The following is a 20704-nucleotide window of genomic DNA, read 5'->3' as shown; positions in this document are numbered from 1 at the left end:
TTAAGCAACTGCCACCAGATGGAAGGAATGCTCTGTTAAGGAGAACAAAACAAGCGTTAAAACGGCAAATGTTGACCAGTGGTTATTTATGTAGATTATATTCTCTGTCTTCGTTAGTGTCTCTAAGCTCATTATCATCTTGGTTACTGACTCAGCAGTATTTCTTTTTTATTACTATCTTTTGTGCCAAGAGGATTTCTAAAATTTTCAACTCTATTTGGCTGAGCTAAGAGGTCTTTCTGGCCTCTCGCCATTGTCTTCAAATTGTTGTTGCCCACTCCTGGAGTACTTCAGTGACAGGTCTTCCTACTTTCTGTTTCTCCATTTAATCCTCCTTACATAATTCAGCTAGATTAGTGTTTAAAGAATGCCACTTTTCAACTTGTCGCTTAGAAACTTTACTCTCCATTGTCTCAGCTTTAGTCTGGCTTTTAATGCACCCCACAATGTGACCCTGTCTTACCATATAAGTTTAAAATACATACATTCTTGCCTTGGTTCCTGCCATCAACATGTCCTGTTCATCTTTATTCATAGTTCAAGTTCTAACTTCTTTATTCAATCAGTCAACAAATATATTTTAAATGTGTTACTATGTGCCAAGACCTGTTTTAGGTGCTTGAGGATACACCATGGTGTAAGACAGGCAGTGTCCCTGTTCTCATGAAAATTACATTCTGGTGGGTGAAGTAGATACCCACTCTCCCTTGTCATGAAGCAACCCCGTGATCCCCACTGAGCTCTACCTGCTTCAACCTCAGAACACTTATTTTTTTCATAAACTGTGACTCTAGAAATACTATGGACTATATTTTGCATTGTACCAGAACTGATAATGTACAAATGAGTGTTGCTTTTCCAGGTGATGACCTTGGGAGCTCTGACTCATGCTGTAGGGGTGATTCAAAACATGTTGAGCTCATTTCTTTAGAAACATTCTCCAGAGCCAGTAGTACATTGATCTAAATATCCTCAGCTGTGGTAGATGTTCATCCTTTGGGGTTGCATTTAATTTTTAAAAACAGTCTCAAGTCTCCTAGAGCTAATTCTGGAGAATTAGCTGACAGAAGGGAGGAGACTAGTTTTCTGGCGTGACTGGAAAGTGGGCTCTCGAAGGGGCTTCTCGAAGAGAAGTTCAGAGACATCATGAACAAGTAACAGCAAAGAAGCTCACAGCCTGCTTTGAAGAATAGCACTTATTTGAAAATTCTAGTCCTGGTAGTTTTGCTTAAAGACATTAATTTCAGTATTTTATAATCACACTTAGTAACTTTTACTACCTTATGAATTCCCAGCTTGTGTTTCTTTTCTGCCTGTCTTTTTAGTATTTCTCAAATTAAACAATACGTCCCTTAGGACAGTGGTCCCCAGCCTTTTTGGCACCAGGGATCTCAGGCCCTAATGCTCACTTGCCTGCCACTCACCTCCTGCTGTGCATCCTCAGGGGAGGGGAAGGGGGTCCCTGACTTAGGAAAAATAAGTTGACTCTTTTTTTGGTATCATCTGTGTGCCATCTTTGTGTGTAGTAGATGCTCAATAATGATATGTCGATTGTTTGAGGAGATAGTAATAAAGGCATTAAAGCATTAGTTCATATTGTTAGTGTCAACATAATCTATAATAATTTCCCAACTATTTATTGGCATTAATTGACTTTAAATGTACACTTGCAGCATTATCAGTCTACTATATGGTTTGCAAATCTAATTGGTGTTAAAGATACAGTGTCATTAGGTGTTCATATTGGATGAACTCATTTATTTCCTGGAAGAAGGATAGCAACAGATTCTCATAAAGTAAATAAGATCCTCTTCTGCCTTGATAGGGCAAAAGTTGGCCTTAATATGAATTAATCATTTTTTTAGTTGTCTCCTTATGTCTGTGGAATAGAGGTTTATTGCATTCTGACATTAGAAGGATTTAGGAATAATTATAAACTATTTGGAATATAGTTTCCCATTCTAGTTTACCAAGTTGATTAAGTGAAAATGTTAATCCTTGTCTTCGTTTTTTTTTTCAGAACCTTTGTTTCATTTTGCCACAGTTTTTGTACCAGTTCTTCTGTGGATTCTCACAACAGGTTTGTTTCCCAAGTTTTTGTTATAATGTAGTTTACATTTGCTGTTAATAAATTACCCTTATATATTAGATTTATAGAGATGAGAGATGTATATACAAAGTAAAAGGATCTCTTGGTTTTGACGATAGCAAATGTTTATGTCTTTGCTTTACTAGCTTTCTTATTGTTACCTTCATTTTGAAATGCTTTTGGTACATCCTGTTGGAGATGTGATAACATTAAAAAGAGTATTTTGAATTTTTTCTTTTTATCAGTGTATAAAATGTTTCATAGTTCTAAAATGTTATAGTTTAATATTTCATCAGATGAAATCCTCCAACTTTGCAGGCTCTCAGTTTAGTTTTATAGAAAAGCATTGATCTTTAAGCTAGCCAAGAACCTGTGATTCCTAGAGAAAGCCTTGGATTACGTAAAGCAGCTATAGATGTTTTGCCTTCTGTTGTTTTCTGAACATGTATTACATAAGGAATATGTTATATATTAACTTGATACATAAGTGGTAGGATGGCAAGGCATCTTTGTTTTAAAACTGTAATGGATTTGACATTGCTTCTAATGGGAGGTATAGCAAAATACAGGAGCTATAATACTCAGTGATTCAGAAATTTTATAATTAATCTGTGAGAAGTTCAGTGATTTTCCAAACTGAGCTACCACATTGCCATAGGTGTTAAGTTTCCAAATTTCAAAGGCAAGCTTTACATACGCTTCTGTGAATACAAAGTACACTTCTGAATACACTTATGTATTCTTGGTTCCTCCTGGTAGGAAGTGATTTTTTTCTAATTCTTCGGCAGCATTTTTTTTTTTTTTTTTTTTTTTTTTAGGTTCAGGAGTGCATGTGCAGGTTTTTTTTGGCAAACTCATGCCACAGGAGTTTGGTGTTCAGTTTATTTTGTCACCCAGGTAAAAAGTATAGTACCTGGTAGGTAGCTTTTTGATCCTCTCCCTCCTCTCACTCTCCACCTGAAGTAGACTCCAGTGTCTTTTTCCCTTCTTTGTGTCCATATGTTCTCATTGTTTAGCTCCCACTTATAAGTGAGAACATGCTGTATTTGGTTTTCTCTTTCTGTGTTAGTTTGCTTAGGATGATGGCTTCCAGCTCCATACGTGTTGCTGCAAATGACATGATCTTATTCTTTTTTATGTTTGCGTAGTATTTCACGGTGTATATGTACCACATTTTCTTTTTCCATTCTACCATTGATGGAAATTTAGGTTGATTACATGTCTTTGATATTATGAAGAGTGCTGCAGTAAACATGTGTATGTGTCTTTATGGTGGAATAATTTATACTCCTTTGGGTATATACCCAGTAATGGGATTGCTGGGTTGAATGGTAATTCTGTTTTAAGGTCTTTGAGGAATCATCACACTGCTTTCCACAATGGCTAATTTACGTTCTCACCAGCATTCTGCAAGTGTTCCCTTTTCTCTGCAACCTTGCAAGCATCTGGGTTTTTTTTGACTTTTGAATAATAGCCATTCTGACTGGTATGAGATGGTATCTCGTTTTTGTTTCGATTTGCATTTCTCTAATGATTAGTGATGTTGAGCATTTTTTCATATGCTTGTTGGCTGCGTGTATGTCTTCTTTTGAAAAGTGTCTGTTCCTGTCCTTTGCCCACTTTTTAATGGGGTGATTTGATTTTTGCTTATAAATTTATGTAAGTTCCTTATAGATGTTGGGTGTTAGACATTTGTCACATTCAGCATTTGCAAATATTTTCTCCCGTTTTGTAGGTTGTCAGTTTGCTCTGTTGATAGTCATTTTCTTGTATGCAGAAATTCTTTATTTAATTAGGTAACATTTGTCAGTTTTTGTTTTTGTTGCTATTGCCTTCAGCATCTTTGTGATGAAATCTTTGCCAGCTCCTATGTCCAGACTGGTATATCCTAGGTTATCTTCCAGGGTGATTATAGTTTTAGGTTTTACATTTAAGTCTTTAATGCATCTTGAGTTGATTTTTGTATATGGCATAAGAAACGGGTCCAGTTTCAATCTTCTGCATGTGGCTAGCAAGTTATGCCGTGCCATTTATTGAATAGGGATTCTTTTCCCCATTGCTTGTTTGTGTCAGCTGTGTTGAAGATCACGTGGTTGTAGATATGTGGCCTTGTTTCCGGGCTCTCTGTTCTGTTCCATTGTTTTATATATGTCTGTTTTTGTACCAGTACCATGTTGTTTTGGTTACTGTAGCCTGTAGTATAGTTTGAAGTCAGGTAATGTAATGCCTCCAGCTTTGTTCCTTTTGCTTAGGATTGCCTTGGCTATTCAGGCTCTTTTTTGGTGCCATATGAATATTAAAATATTTGTTTCTAATTCTGTGAAGAATGTAATTAGTAGTTTGATAGGAATTGCATTGAACTTGTAAATTGCTTTGGGCAGTGTGGCCATTTTAACAATATTGATTCTTCCTGTCCAAGAGCATGGAATATTTTTCAATTTGTTTGTGTCATCTCTGATTTCTTTGAGCAGTGTTTTGCAATTTTCGTTTTAAAGATCTTTCACCTCGCTGGTTAGCTGTATTTCTAGGCATTTCATTATTTTTGTGGCTACTGTGAATGGGATTATGTTACTGATTTGGCTCTCAGCTTGGATGTTGTTGGTATATAGGATTGCTTCTGATTTTTGTACATTGTTTTCGTATCCTGAAACTTTGCTGAAGTTAACAGGTCAAGTAGCTTTTGGGCCAAGGCTGTGAGGTTTTGTAGATATAGAATCATATTGTCTGCAAACAGGGATAGTTTGACTTCCTATCTTCCTATTTGGATGCCTTTTATTTATTTCTCTTGCCCGATTGCTTTGGCTAGAACTTCTAGTACTATGTTAAATAGGAGTGGTGAGAGAGGGCATCCTTTTCTTCTTCTGGTTTTTGAGGGAATGCTTCCAGCTTTTGCTTGTTAAGTGTGATGTCGGCTATGGGTTTTTCTTAGATGGCTCTTATTTTGAAGAATGTTCCTTCAACGTCTAGTTTGTTGAGAGTTTTTTAACATGATGGATTTTATTGAAAACCTTCTCTGCATCTGTTGAGATGATCATATGGCTTTAGTTTTTAGTTCTGTTTATGTGATAAATCACATTTATTGATTGGCATATATTGAACCAATCTTGCATTCTAGTGATAAAGCCTGCTTGATCATGGTGGATTAGCTTTGTGATGTGCTGCTGGGTTCAGTTTGCTAGTATTTTGTTAAGTGTTTTTGCATCTATCTCCATCAAGGATATTGGCCTGAAGTTTTTTTCTTTTTGTTGTTGTTGTTGTGTCTGTGCCAAAGTTTTCGTATCAGAATGATGCTGGCCTCAGAATGATTTAGGGAGGAGTCCCTCCTCCTCAATTTTTTGGAATAGTTTCAGTAGGAATGCTACAGATCTTCTTTATATATCTGGTAGAATTTGACTGTGACTCCATCTGGTCATGAGCTTTTTTTTGGTTGGTAGACTTTTTATTACCATTCAGTTTTGGAAGTCATTATTGGTCTTTTGAGGGATTCAGGAAATCCTTGGTTTTCTGACTGGTTCAGTCTTGGGAGGTTGTACATGTCCAGAAATTTAACCATTTCTTGTAGGTTTTCTAGTTTGTTTGCATAGAAATGTTCATAGTAGTCTCTGATGGTTATTTTTATTTCTGTTGTGTCTGTAGTATCATCTGCTCTGTCATTTCTGATTGTGTTTATTTGAATCTTCTCTTTTTTTTCTTTATTAGTCCAGCTAGTGGTCTATATATATTATTAAATGTTTTCAAATAACCATCTCCTGGATTTCTTGGTCTTTTGTGTGGTTTTTTGCATCTCAATTTCCCTCAGTTCAGCTCTGATTTTGGTTATTTCTTGTTTTCTTCTAGCTTTGGGGTTGGTTTGCTCTTGTTTCTGTAGTTCCTCTAGTTGTGATGTTGGGTTGTTAATTTGATTTCTTTCTCTCTCTCTCCCTCCCTCCCTCCCTCCCTCGCTCCTTCCTTCCTTCCTTCCTTCCTTCCTTTCCCTCCCCTCCCCTCCCACTCCCACTCCCACTCCCACTCCCCTTCCCCTTCCCCTTCCCTTTCCTGAGTCTTGCTCTGTCGCCCAGGCTGGAATGCAGTGGTGTGATCTTGGCTCACTGCCACCTCCGCCTCCTGTGTTCGAGTGATTTCTCCTGCCTCAGCCTTCTGAGTAGCTGAGATTACAGGTGCCCGTCACCAAACCTGGCTGATTTTTGTATTTTATTAGAGATGAGGTTTCACCATGTTGGTCAGGCTGGTCTTGAACTCCTGACCTCAAATGATCTGCCTATGTTGGCCTCCCAAATTGGTGGGATTATGGGCTTGAGCCACTGTGCTCTGCCTTCTTTTGAACTTTTTGATGTAGGTGTTTAGTGCCATAAATTTCCCTCTTAACACTTCCTTAGCTGTGTCCCAGAGATTCTGGTATGTTGTATCTTTGTTCTTCATTAGTTTTAAAGAAATTCTTGACTTTTGCCTTAATTTCATTATTTACCCCCAAATCATTCAGGAGCAGGTTGTTTAATTTCCATGTTGTTGTATGGTTTTGAGTGATTTTCTTGGTATTCATTTCTATTTTTATCACATTGTGGTTTGAGAGTATGGTTGGTATGATTTTTGTTTTTTGGAATTTGCTGTGGATTGTTATGTCCAATTGTATGGTTAATATTAGAGTATGTGCCATGTGGCGATAAGAGGAATGTATATTCGGTTGTTTTGGGGGTAGAGAGTTCTGTAGATGTCTATTAGGTCCATTTGGTCACATGTTGAGTTCAGGGCCTGAATATCTTTGTTAATTTTTGGCCTCAGTGATCTGTCTCATACTGCCAGTAGGAAGTTGAAGTCTCTTTGGCAGTATTTCTAAGAGCATGCGTTCTTCTCAATGGGAATGATTGTTCTTTTTCTCTTGAATTTGCCTCTTTACTATTTGGTATGCTGTCTCTTACATCAGTGCCATGTCATTAGCCCCCGGTAGTGCCAGTTAAATAGATCATCTTTCATTATAAATTAAGCATCTTTCAGTTTTCGGAAGTGCCATCAACCTTCTTGTATTCAAAATTAATAGTATTAGAGAGTTTCGTAAATTCTGATCAATCTGTTTTTCTTGAACATTCAAATTGCTATTGAGCAAAATGTTGCTAATTCTTTACTTTCTTGGATGAATGCAAGTATTAAAATATATGAAATTCTCTTAACTAATGTGTAGCAGTGTGCTAAAGGTGAAGTTGGCTTGTTCTGGTGGAAATACTGTTTTCATTTTGAAAGGAGTCTGTTGCTTTATTATCCTTTTAAAACATGTTTACCAAGCACAAGTTTTAGGGCAAAAGGACTTACTCCTTATAAAACCAGCTGAGATTTAAACCGTGGATTGTCTTCAGTCTTCTTAGATTACCTTAACTGCTTATGGTTCCATAGGAGTTGATGTTTGGCTCCTTCTGTTGCTCAACTGGTAGGTTCATTCATTTGGCCACTATTTCTTGATTGCCCTCTTTGTGCCAGGATAAGTGCTGAGAATATTGCAGTGATCAAAACAAACTTCTTCCCCCCATGAAACTTGCAGTGTATAGTGATAGGGTGAAAGACAACAATCAAATATATTATGTTGGGTACTGATATATGCTGTATTGGAAAAAAGAAAGCATAATAAAGGGATAGAGTGTGACTGGGAGAGAGAGAGCTGCTGTTTTAGACATCTGAAAAGGTCTCTCTGATGAGATGACATTTGGGCAGAGACCTGGAGGTAAGGGAAGGAGTAATGTGGACATCTTAAAGGAAAAGTATACCAGGTAAAAGGAAGGTAAAAGTGTACCAGGAGAGCTCAGGAGGTAATGTGATATGCAAAATCTTTATTTTTGATTTTGGTTTTGTGCTAGTGCTGAATGTAGCAACCTTTATTGCAAATATCTTTGGAGTGCCTATGAGTAGTCTGTCTTTTTCAGTCCAGAAGCACATTAGGCATTCTCTGGAACTTGCAAGGAAGACTATGAAGAATGTAGAAATGGACCAGGGTTCAGATTCTTTACACAAAAAGCTTCCCTTTCTTTAGCAAAACTAGGATACTAAATGTCTTTTGTTTAACGAAAACATTATAACAGGTTTCATAAAAAAACAGTATTATCAACTATATCTGTTTGTTTTGGGGATATTCTGTCTCTTCTAATTATGTACCTAAGAATTACAATTATCGGTCATGTGATTTTAAAGTATCATAGTGAAACAAAAGTAGATTGATGCTTCTTTTGTTTGAATGAAATTCAAGACTAAATTACACACCAGTCAATCTGAGTTGTACTTTTTAAAATTTACTTGTTAGTGAAAATGAGTAGTTTCTAAAGAAAGTGTGGTGTTATGTGCCACGGACTAGTCCTCTCCTTTGAAAACAAAAAGGAATGCAACACCTTTTTTATACTTTTAAATTCAGTGGAATATCTTTGTTGAGCTTAAATCTTTGTTTATAGAAAGTATGTTGGAAGTGTCTTTTAACTTCATGGAGAATGTTGCATCCATTATCATTTGCTTTGTCTCTCCTGCCAGCCAGAGTTGTAGTCCCCTCCTCTGGGTTTCCCCAATTCTGCCTCTCCATCTAGAATTTGAACTCCCTGGTGGACAGGGGATGAATTGTCTCTGTCCTTAGTACTTGTCATTTAGGTAGGCACTCAGTAAATGTTCTGAAGTCAACTAGTAAACTAACCAATGCACCATTCAAGTAATTCCCAGCCTTTTGGAGTCAGTCTTCATTATGATAGTAATTATCTTTAGTAGCCATTGATTGAAAATACATTATTTTGTTAATTTTTATCATAGTTAAATGCATTTTATTAAGGGACATTTATACATGTGAAAAATACATATGAGTATGGGGAATTATTCAGGCCACAGAAAATGTTTGTATGACAATCTTTAGCACTGTGTAGATAAATACTGATGTAAATACTTTCATCAGAATGAGGTTCATAGAATTCTTTGAATTTTTTTCAATAAAGGAAGATTTATAATACCAGAGCAGGCCTTTTCAAATGTTACAGCTTCCAATCTGTACTCATTTATTCATCTAGTATTTATTGATTGTTTTTTGTATGCCAAGTTCTGTTATAGGAGCTCAAGATTGTCCAAGTTGTCCAGTCAAAGACCACCAGGAACACATTTGTAGTTGATCAAATTAGGTTTATTACTCAGTTCAGGAAGGAAGAACACACGCCATGAGAAACTGTGGGGCTTCTCAGGAAGAGGATTAGAAAGACACAATTTGGACTTGAAAATACTAACCAAAAATATGTAAAATATTAACCAAAGCATTTGTGACACAGGCTGATTGGTGCCTATATTTAGTTTCTCTAAGGATTCCTCACTTATACTTAATGGTCTTTGCTGAAGTAACTCCTGAATAGCTAGTTTTAGCTACTAAGCAACCTTGAAAGGTTATTAATGTCTATTAGAAATGCAACTTATAGCATGTAAACATTCTGAATAATATTCTGTTCCCCAGTAGTGGGATGGCTGGGTCATATGGTACATCTAGTTCTAGATCCTTGAGGAATCGCCATACTGTTTTCCATAATGGTTGAACTAGTTTACAATCCCACCAACAGTGTAAAAGTGTTCCTTAATTCCTAAAACTTAAACCTACATTGTTATAGTGTTCTGGTGTCTCATGGGAAGACATGATATTTTAACTGCAAAGAAAAGAAAAAGCATACACAAAGATCTTCCGTAGTTTAGAATATTGATTCCTACTTGTTGTAGATTGAACTGATGAAGGTATATTACCCTTTCTCATGTAAACTGCGCCTATAGCATTAGCCACCCCATACCCCTCCTTTATCAGCCCCATTCTAAAACTGTTTTGTTGAAGAAAATAATGGACTCATAAGCCATTGTATTCATTTTGTGTCAGTTGAAAATGGATGCTTTTCTCTGTGGATGGGGGACTTGGCACTAGCCCCAGTTGTTTAACTTATGATTTAATTGGATTTTTAGAATTGTAGCCTACAGCTAAGGATAAAGATATTAATTTACAGCAGATTGTAAGCATTGCTAAATAGTAGGTAGCAAGTGCAATAGAGAGGTTTGGATAGTTTATTTGTATGAAATGAAGATACACAAATTTAAGGGATTTTTTTTTTAACCAGCATGACTCATAAAATTTACATTTAGCAATTGTTAGAATTACACAGGTGTAAAATTTATCATTTTAAAGGTCTTTATTAAAGAAAATTTCAGACATACATAAAAGTAGAGAGAATGCTGTTTATATAATGAATGAATGTAAATAGTTGTTGAACCACTCAGCTTGTCCTAACCACTTAGCTTCAACAACTCTCAATTCCTTGACATTCCTATTCCACTGATAACCCCGTCTGCTCTATCACAGGCTTATTTTGAAGCACATCTCAAAAACAGTTATTTCAGTATGCATCTCTTAAAGATAAGGATTTTTAAAAATAATAATACCCTATCACTTAAGTCCTTAATGTCAAATAGTCAATGTTCACATTTCTCCAGTTGACTCATTTTTTTCATAGCATGCTTATTTGAATCAAGATCTAAAGAAGGTCCGCACATTGCAATTGGTTTATATACTTTCGGAGTCTCTTTTAATGTGTAGGTTAACCTTGCAATTTATTTGTGGAGAAAACCAGATTATTTATGTTGTAAAATTTCTCCCAGTCTAGAGTTTGCTGATTGTATCCTCATGGTGTTTACATGTTCTGCTGATCCTGTATTTGTTGTAAATGCATAATTAGATCTGGAGGAGAATCATTAGAACTTTGGTAGAAATCTTACAAGCATCAGCTCCTACTATGCTCTTTTGAAAATAAGGAACCAGGGCCCAGAAATGACTTACCTAAGGACACAGGGTACAACCAGATGCAAAATGAAGATCAGAATTCAGCCCTCTTTCCAGTGCTTTTTCTAGCAGGCCAGTGGTTTTAAAACATTGTTTTAACTGTAGTTGTTTCCAGACAACTTCTAAAGAGAAGCCCAATAGTGCAGTTGCTCTAGTTGAAGTGGGGTTTGAGGAGTAGTAAGAATTCCCCCCATTCAGTCCCACCAAGAGCTCACACTAACATCTGGGATGAAAGCCTCTGCCACTTACCATGTGACCTTATGCAGGTTACTGCAATATGCCTCAATTTCATCTTCAGTAATATATGGGCAACAGTAGCACCTAATCACAACAGTTTTGTGAAGAATAAATGAGCTACTATGTATTAAAGAACTTAAAAAAATAGTGCCTGACAAGTTTTCAAGCAACAATAGCTATTAATCTTATTATTCTAACACCCTCCTCCAGCCTTCAGGGCTCTGCTGAGCACTTGTATAAATTAAGAATGTCAAAAGTCTGCAAAAACCTGTTGAGTACAAAATATCGTAAGGGTTTCCATAAGGTTTTAGTGACTGTGCTGTAGGTGTAGGTCATGATTTATTGAATTTTGTATAGACTTGCCACATCTGATGCAAAAAATAAAGGCCGTGGCATACCTATTGCTGAGCCCAAAGTGCAGCTTTCCTTTTTTTTTTTTTTTTTAGACGGAGTCTCGCTCTGTCGCCCGGGCTGGAGTGCAGTGGCCGGATCTCAGCTCACTGCAAGCTCCGCCTCCTGGGTTTACGCCATTCTCCTGCCTCAGCCTCCCAAGTAGCTGGGACTACAGGCACCCGCCACCTCGCCCGGCTAGTTTTTTGTATTTTTTAGTAGAGACGGAGTTTCACCATGTTAGCCAGGATGGTCTCGATCTCCTGACCTCGTGATCCGCCCGTCTCGGCCTCCCAAAGTGCTGGGATTACAGCCTTGAGCCACCGCGCCCAGCCCAGTTTTCCTTTTTGACCTCATACTTGCAAGCCGTGAATGCCTGCTCTGACAAGACACTGCTCTTGACCTGTCACCAGACTATAGGTAGTTTATTTACTCTGTTCCTTTGTGAACATGAAGCCCTGGTCTTCCTATATGGCTCTCTGTACAGTATGCCAATTAATATTAGCACTGGCATTGAATAGTGTATTATAGATTTTACCTTTGGTGATTTAGTGACTTGAGTATTACCAAACACTTGGATGTGAAACGACATAATTGGATGTTTTATATTTTAAGAGAAATTTAAAAAATAAACTGTAGTTTTTCTATAGAGGGAACAGGTGTAATTTGTTTCTTCTACAGCTTTAAAAGGCAAAAGAAAGCGTTCTGGTATACCTGCTGCTTACCATAATATGGAGGTGCTCAGGCCTGTGCTGCTCATCAGCCTCTCCCTACATTTTGATTCTCTCTCATGCTCTCCTTCACGTTGATTGCCCCATTCTGAGTTTTTGACAGCTTCTTTATTCGAATGCAGCTAGAAAACCTGACCTATAATTCAACATACCATGCTGCTCCTGCTCTTTTCCCCCACTGAATGAGATGTACTTCCCATCGATGGTCTGTAAAGACAGGAACCACTTCCTGCTTTTGCCCTTTCTTCTCCAGCCCAAGTCAGTGACTGTCAAAAGCCACATTGGCTGGCAGTTGTTGGGCACTGCCTGCAAGGATCTTTACAGAGGCACCTTACCTGTGGTTCCTAGTTGCCTTGGAAACATGGCTTACTGGCCATGGGGAGAGCTTGTTTCTGGGAAGCAGCTATCTCATTCTGCCATTTTTCTAGGACAGAGAGCATACCCTGAGTTTCAGATCGCTGCATGCACCTGGAAATCCTAGTAGTTAAAAGTTGCATAATTGCCGTGTGCACAAAACCCCGTGGTACTCAATACCAACTGAACAAGGATCAGTTGCATTTACATTACAAAGGTGTTTCTTACTCGATACAGCCCAGTGACATTCTTGGTAGTATTAGTAACAAGTATGTTATTTGAGTAATTAGATACCATTTATTAAATGTTAAGAGCAATTTGAAATAGAATCCAAAAGAAACACATGCACCAACCCATCTTTTTCTGCAGCTCTGCTCCATTAGAATTGGTAGCCTTATTTAGCATTCTGACTTGTGCTGAGAAGGTTGTACTATTTTTGACAGATTTAAACTTAATCTATCCACCTCCCATTTATCAAAGTATCATTATACAACTCCAGACATGTTATTTGACTTGATGGAAAAATATAAAGGGCACTGTAAGACCTAGAAAAAAAAGGTTAAATTTCCAGGAATAAATCTTGATTAAAATAAATATCTTAATTGTTCTTAGAAAGCTTGGTAGCTTGGTTGAGAGCATATGCTCTGAAGTCAGGTCAATCCAGGATTGTATATTAACTCAGTCTCTTACCAAGTGAACTTTGGCACGGCTGCTCCACTAGTGGTTCCCAGACTATACTGCACTTTGCAATCAGCTGGGGGGCTTTAAAAATACCCTGACCTCCAGGTTATACCTTATGCCAGTTAAATCAGAATGAAGATGGCAACCAGGCATTAGTAGTTTTTAACGATTCTCAGGGGATTCCAAAGTGCATCAAAGTTTGAGCACCATTGTGTTACACCTTTCTGAGGCTCCTTATTATTAGCAAATGTGAGTGGTAGTAATACCTATCTCATGTTTTTATGTGGGTGAAAATAAATGTCTATAAAACTCTGAACCCAGTTCCTGGCATATAAGTACCATTGAATGGAAGCAAATTATTGTTGATGTTATCGTTGTCAGTGGCCAAAAATTTAGAGGAGTTTAGAGAGTTTACTCCAGTGGCTGAGTCAGGAGATGATTGCGTGAAGGTCAGCCTTTGGCTCAGTCTGACCCTTTACCAAAATCCGTCAGGCCATTAAGGGTAGCCCCTTCATTATAACAGGGTCAAACTCCATGCCCACCTTTGACATTTCACTGCATGTTTAAATGAAAAGTTTCACTAATGGTTTTTTCTCCCCATTTCTCAATAGGAAAATTTCTGGCAATGCCATGCTACAGTTGGGCCCGTTCTTATATTGGACATTTCTGGCTGCCTTTGAAGGGACAGTGTTCTTCTTTGGGACTTACTTTCTTTTCAGACTGCATCCCTAGAAGAAAATGGAAAGGTAAAAGAACCTGTCATTACATCTTTTGGTATTATAAGCATGGCTTATCTTTTTCCCATAGGCACTGGATCTGTCATATACATACTCTAGCTGTAATCATTTTACAGACTTTTTCTGAAGATACAGTAGTTAGTTCTCACAGCTTCTTTAGAACAATAGAAGTGAAATAAGAAATCGCTTTCTGTGTGCATGGCTGACTAGAGAGTTTATGTGCAAACTTTCTGGAACCTTAACTTGGCTGCAATTTTTACTAGATGAACAGAGTTCTTGGGACTTCAGACTTCCGCTCTTTGATGTGAGAAAGGTTTTTCCCATTTTAAAGTAAAGCCCGGCTGCATTCAGTTCTTACTTATAGTGGCCTTCTATGCTTGGAACTGAAGTGGGTAGCTGCCATATCTTTGGAGTGTTTGCCCAGTAGGTGAAGAGAGGAATTGTCTTCTCTCCCTCCTCTTCCCAGTGGAAGCACAGTATTCTCCAGAAAGGCTACTCTGCTCCTGCCAATGTCTTCCCAGAACATGACTATCTCATTCGGCAGTTGCACTGGGATAATTTCGCCCTGGCTGTACTCTAGGAGAAAATTACTGATGAGGGAGACAGGTGAGGCCTTCTTCCTGCAGCCACACATAGGAAAACAAAAACACTACTTTGCATACTGCTTTCACTAAGTTCTCCTTTGCTGTTTCTGAGATTCTCCTTTTATGGTCATTCATTCTTTGTAATCATAATGTGAAGGAAAGCTAAGGTTCAAAAAGGATTTACTGAGGACACTATGTCTGGAACCTGGTAACACCTGTTACAGAAGTAATAATAGGTTCAGTGAATTTGAACGGTACTTTAAAATTAGGCACTACAGTCAAAAGCTCTCTAATTTGGACTAACAAAAATCAGTTTAGTATGAATCCATGAAAATTATTAATCACAAAGTACTTGTTGGGGAAACACAGATCTACTTTAAAGTAGTCACATGTAGAACTTGCCAAAGAGAGTGTCTTCATAAATCCTGTGCGTACTTAAGAAAATCACATCAGTTTCCCAGGTCAGCTTTGCCCATCGGTAAGAAGAATGGATTTGATTTTATGATTCCCTGGCCTCTTCAGGTTTATAACTGATTGTGCGACTTTCACTTTTTATTTTAGTTTTATTTGGCAGACAGATTTTATGTAACTGGCTACTGCTTAAAAGGAGTTTGCTCCAAAGTAGGCAGATACTCTCCTATAGTCAGTATGATTCATTTGCTCAGCCAACTTCCCAGGTGGTGCATGAGAGCACCAGTTAAGCGTTTGTTTAATTCATTACCCATTTTGAGTTCATAAAGTCCAAATTAATAAGGTTTTACTGTATATGTCACCTTCCGTCTAAATGTTTGCTGAAATTACAGTAAGTGTATGAATTACTACTAGCAAGAAAACGTAACACTCATGTATGATTTGAGTGAATCCTTTTTTTTGCTTCTATTAACCTTAATTTTTGTTTTTATTTTTTTGAAAAAGCCTTTTACATCTCATTTTCTGTTTTAATGTTACGCATTCAGATCTTGACAGCATTTGGTAAGCATATGTGCCATTCATTGCCATCATTTGGATTTATACATGGTATCTGCTTTTTTTTTTTTTGATGTGCACATGCTGATAGCTCTTGTATTTACAACCAGAAAAATTAGACTCATTTAAAAAATGTGAATCCATTTGTTTACAAATTATTGCTCATTTGAGAGGTTTAATTCTATATTATAGGAAAATCCCATATCAAATTCTTTAGAGACATGAATCATCCAAATGACTTGTAAACACTGGCTGCTATTAGAGGTACGTTGGTAGTTGCTTTCTTTGGCCTTTATCACACTAGTGAGTTCCCTGTTCAATGCTGCATGGAGTAATAGAAATAAACCCTACCAACCACAGGTGTGGTGTACCTGTTTGTGAAAATTGGATCCCAGGAAAATCTGGCATTGTGGCCTGATCTTACTGACTAGCTGTTCCCTAAACAATTCATACAAAAATATTTGGCACTTTTACACAGGATTAAACTTGGCTTTTTTTTTAAATGAAAAAATACTAAGATAATACTTGTGTATACATGATACATGTAATTATTAAATGTTTTTCAGGTATACGGAAACTGGACTTTTGGAACCATTGTTTTTACAGTCTTAGTATTCACTGTAACCCTGAAGGTTAGATTTTTACTTATTCATATATTTTTTAATACTGTTTTTGTAGTACTTTCTTGTCTTATCCTAATATACCATTTTTTGGTCTCCTTTATTTTTTGTTTTGGGTTGTTATTCAAGTATTTGCCTTAATACTTACTAAAATGTGTATGATGCTAGGGATTTGGGTATTCGTATACTATTTTTGATCATTTTTTTTCCAGTATATCATAATCCTCTTTATTTTGTTTTACTTAAAAAAAAATTCAAACACCATACTTATGTTGAAAATCTGTTTCTTCTTTATTGCTATTTTTAAGGCGTTATGATAAGTGGCATATAAACAGGCTGTGGGTGAGAGCGAGAGAGAGAGAGAGAGAGAGAGAGAGAGTCTGTGTGTGTGTGTAATTATGTTAAGTACTTGAATCTTCTAAAAATTATACAAGTGTTTATGAACCCCAGGCCTCAAATAAGTATATGTGAGCAAGATAATATGTGAAAAAGGGCTTGGTAGTAGTGAAATCTTATAAAATGTATTCATCACTGATGACCAGGTTGGTAGCTTACGCCTATAATCCCAGCACTTTGGGCGACCAAGACAGGCAGATCGCTTGAGCCCAGGAGTTCAAGACCAGCCTGGGCAACATAGTGAGACCGTGTCTCTATTTATATAGATACATATATTTAATTTAAAAATAATATAAAAAATATAAAATGTATTCATTGCTAAAATTTACCCATGTTAGTGGTAAAGTGCTTAAGAATATAATGCAGGAGGTAATTTTGGCAAAATCATTGGCATTGACATGTAGCCATGTGATAATGCTGTGAAGCCACACTGAATGCTACCCTTGAGGCCCATGATTTGGGAATCTCTTAGAGTTGAAAGCATAATTCAAATTATTTTATTTTATCATTCCAATAATAAATACCGCACATGGGGTCCATGAATAAATACCTTTAAATGAATTCCAGCATGTCCAGGGGTTAGAAGCAGAATTCAGAAGTATAATTGTCAAAGGATCTCTCTCAACTTTCCCTCTAAATTTTTGTTCATGGTTTATTTCTCATACCAAATAGAGCTAACATATGTTTGCTTTATTCATCTATTTCAGTAACATGTTAGGACCTTAAAAGGACATTACAATTCATCTTAGTATAGCCACTTACTAGCTGTGTGTCCTTGGGCAAGTGACTTTACCTCTCTGTGCCTCACTTTCCTCTTCTATAAAGTCGAGATAAAAGTAGAACCTACCCTTCTTAGGGGTTTTTGAGGACTCAATTAGTGAATAAAGCACTTAGGATGGTGCTTATTTCAATAAATGCTACTTTTCGGTTTTTATTATGTCTCACAGTATCACAATTTGAAATGGATGCCTCCCCACTCCTTTTTTCCCCTGGCCTTGCATATAGCCACAGGGCTTCCAAATGGTCTTCACAGTGTTTTTCAAGTGTATCTCAAAGACTTCCACTCCCTCCTCTTTGGATTAATATTAGTATTATCTTTGGATTCATATTAGTATTTTCCCTAACAACCAGAAGAGTAGCAATTCAAGATTGAGCTACATTAATAATGTTATCAACATCCTGTTTATAAATGAGAAACTATAACAGAGAGCTGATGACCATGGTGTCACAGCAGGTAACAAAACTGAGACATCATCTCCTCTATAAAAATTAACAGCTCTGGATATTAGCTCATGTGACCCAGAAGTTTTAAGCAAGCGAAATAGACCATACTTGTTGAAAACTCCAGATGCCACAATCTGAAAACGTGATTGGTCCTGGCAGAAACACGAAGAGATTAAAATCTAACTGAATATTTTATTAATTTATTGGAATAGATACAGGTTTTGCAATTGGAAAGATACACTATATAGTCAAACTCATGATTCATTGCTACATGATGTTAGGGGTATAGAGGCTTTGCATTTAGTGACTCCGATCTGTTGTGTTTGAGCTTTCACGGCACCTTTGAAAGTTTTGTAGTTGTCTACCCTTCCTAGCCACTCCTTCCCTCTCCTACTTCTTTTCAGCGTATCTGCCTCCACCAGCTAGGTCTCCTTTTGCCATCATCTTCCTGGCTGCCATTGCCTGAGGACTTGGGGCTTGGGCCTCCTAGATATTACCGTTACTTCACTCCTTGCCCATTCCCCAGTACTGAGATATCTGCAGCCCTACACCTACCAGCTACTTAGCCTGATCACACCTCCAGCCTGTACTCCAGAGTTTAGAGGCCTTAGGGCAGAGCTTAGGTTTCTCACCTTTATTCTTTGAAAAACCTGGATTCTGTTTTAGTTCCACTCTCCTCTGGATCCCTGGCGCAAGCTAGATCCTTCCATAGGTATCATTGTGTACTAGTTATTAGATACTATAGCATATTGCCTGGTGCAGTTTGTAACCATCATGAAACCTTTTGTGTTGTTATCTTTTCAGCTTGCTTTGGATACCCGATTCTGGACATGGATAAATCACTTTGTGATTTGGGGTTCTTTAGCCTTCTATGTATTTTTCTCATTCTTCTGGGGAGGAATTATTTGGTAAGCAATTGTACATATGTGAGCAGTCTGTAAATAACAAAGTAGACACATGTGTATGTACACTATATATGTAAGCATTCATTATACTTTTAAAATTTTAATTGTATAAGATGGCACGTCTTTAATATTAATGGCCTGAAGGTTACGTGTTAGCTGGTAGTGCTACTAATTTCGGGTAAGATTTTAAATACAAGTATATAGACTGCACGAATCACTCAGAAGACCTCCCTTTGGTAGCCCCTGTCCAACTCTTTCTATTTGAAGGTTTGTAAACATCTCTTTAGTGAAACTGTAGTTTTCAGCACAACCTCTCATGTGATTTTCAGAGGAAATAACTCATCCTGTGAAGTTTCTACCTGATATGTTGGCCAACAGATACATTATTGTCCATTTGGACCCTTGTTTTCTCTTTATAGTATATAACCATGATTCATGTTACTACAGGTGTGCTCAAGGTGTAGGATATATACTACTTAATACTCAGAGGGTTATATTTTGAAATCACTATCTCACTGTTTTGGTGGAGGTGGGAAGATGTAGAAAGGCAGACTCTGCAACTTGTCCTTAAAGTTCATTTAGTTCATCTTGGTTCAATAGATGTTTGTTCAGAATCAGTTTTGTGCTTGGGACTCTATGGGATAGAGAGATGACTGGACTGTACTCAAGGAGAGTAGAGTCCAGTGAGGGACACATAAGCTGTGATTGGGAGAGTTATATATTTGCATCTCCTTTCTTTACTCCCAAAAACATATATTTTGGTTTTAAATGTCAGAGTTGTTTTTTTTTAGTCAATGGCTTCCCCTGACAAGGATGCCAGCAGCAGAGATCATGGCTAGGGCAAGTCATAGGGTAAGATTTCAGGAATACATGTTTTCATTGCTGTGAGCAAAATCTTACATACAAAATGATTCTATTTTATCACAGAGATGTGAGTCCTATGTTTATGTCCCTTGAGTCTTAATTAGAAGAAACTCTATTTTGAAAAGCTTTTTAAAAATAAAACCTTAAGAAATAAAAATATGAGAAACCTAATCATTTAAGGAAGTACCAGCTTTAAAAAGTATAATTACAGCATATATTTGGTACCTCTATAGGTAATTAAGAGCAATGAAGCTGAAGGAAGTCTCTATTTTCTTTAATAATATACAAATAAATCAAAGTTGATTAAGAACATACCATATACAATTGTAGTTCTGCCCAGAGTACCGTAATTCTGTCTATGAATCTATGTAATCAGCATCTGAACTAATTATGCAAAATTTCTACAAGAATAAAATGTTTCTAGCAAACTCATTTTCAACCCTTTCCAGACTATTCCTTATTGATGAAAATCAGTAAATGGATTAAGATATTGTCACACCTGTTTCCATTCATTAGTGATACTAAAAATGAAATGTTAATCTATTTTTTATTTTATCGCCTGAAGTATTATCATTAAGTGGAGTTGAGCCACTACATGAATATAGACTTATAAAGCAACCAGTAAAATGTGACTAGAAACAATGTGAAACTTCAGCTGAATGTGGTCACAACTAATGTCTCTGGACATGTTCGACCCTGAGGCATTGAGTCACACCTGTCTTTGGGGTTGGGTAGTGAGAATGATGACTTCCGAGCCCCAAACCACATCCAGAAGTAATAGTGTTTATTTTTTACTGCCCTACTACAAAACTCCATAGATGACATGGAGGTTTAAAAAAAAAAAAAAAGGCCGGGCGCGGTGGCTCAAGCCTGTAATCCCAGCACTTTGGGAGGCCGAGACGGGCGGATCACGAGGTCAGGAGATCGAGACCATCCTGGCTAATACGGTGAAACCCTGTCTCTACTTAAAAATACAAAAAACTAGCCGGGCGACGAGGCGGGCGCCTGTAGTCCCAGCTACTCGGGAGGCTGAGGCAGGAGAATGGCGTAAACCCGGGAGGCGGAGCTTGCAGTGAGCTGAGATCCGGCCACTGCACTCCAGCCTGGG

General features: G+C 37.4%; 1 protein-coding gene across 1 annotated transcript in view; it reads left to right on the top strand.

Annotated features, from left to right (window-relative positions):
- ATP11C (ATPase phospholipid transporting 11C (ATP11C blood group)) overlaps nt 1-20704 on the top strand; it is a gene marked incomplete at its 5' end in the record, with an annotated part of 106355 nt that overhangs the window by 74257 nt on the left and 11394 nt on the right. Inside the window, 6 exon segments of the mRNA XM_017872191.1 lie at nt 2021-2080; nt 12857-12888; nt 13912-14009; nt 14012-14046; nt 16154-16219; nt 18632-18735. Coding sequence (XP_017727680.1) covers nt 2021-2080; nt 12857-12888; nt 13912-14009; nt 14012-14046; nt 16154-16219; nt 18632-18735 — 395 coding nt within the window.

The sequence above is a fragment of the Rhinopithecus bieti genome, unplaced genomic scaffold (genome assembly GCF_001698545.2).
Source record: "Rhinopithecus bieti isolate Rb0 unplaced genomic scaffold, ASM169854v2 scaffold_7062, whole genome shotgun sequence".
NCBI classification, from domain to species: domain Eukaryota; kingdom Metazoa; phylum Chordata; class Mammalia; order Primates; family Cercopithecidae; genus Rhinopithecus; species Rhinopithecus bieti.
Note: the sequence above shows the minus strand (reverse complement) of the source record. Positions and strands in the feature narration are given on the sequence as shown.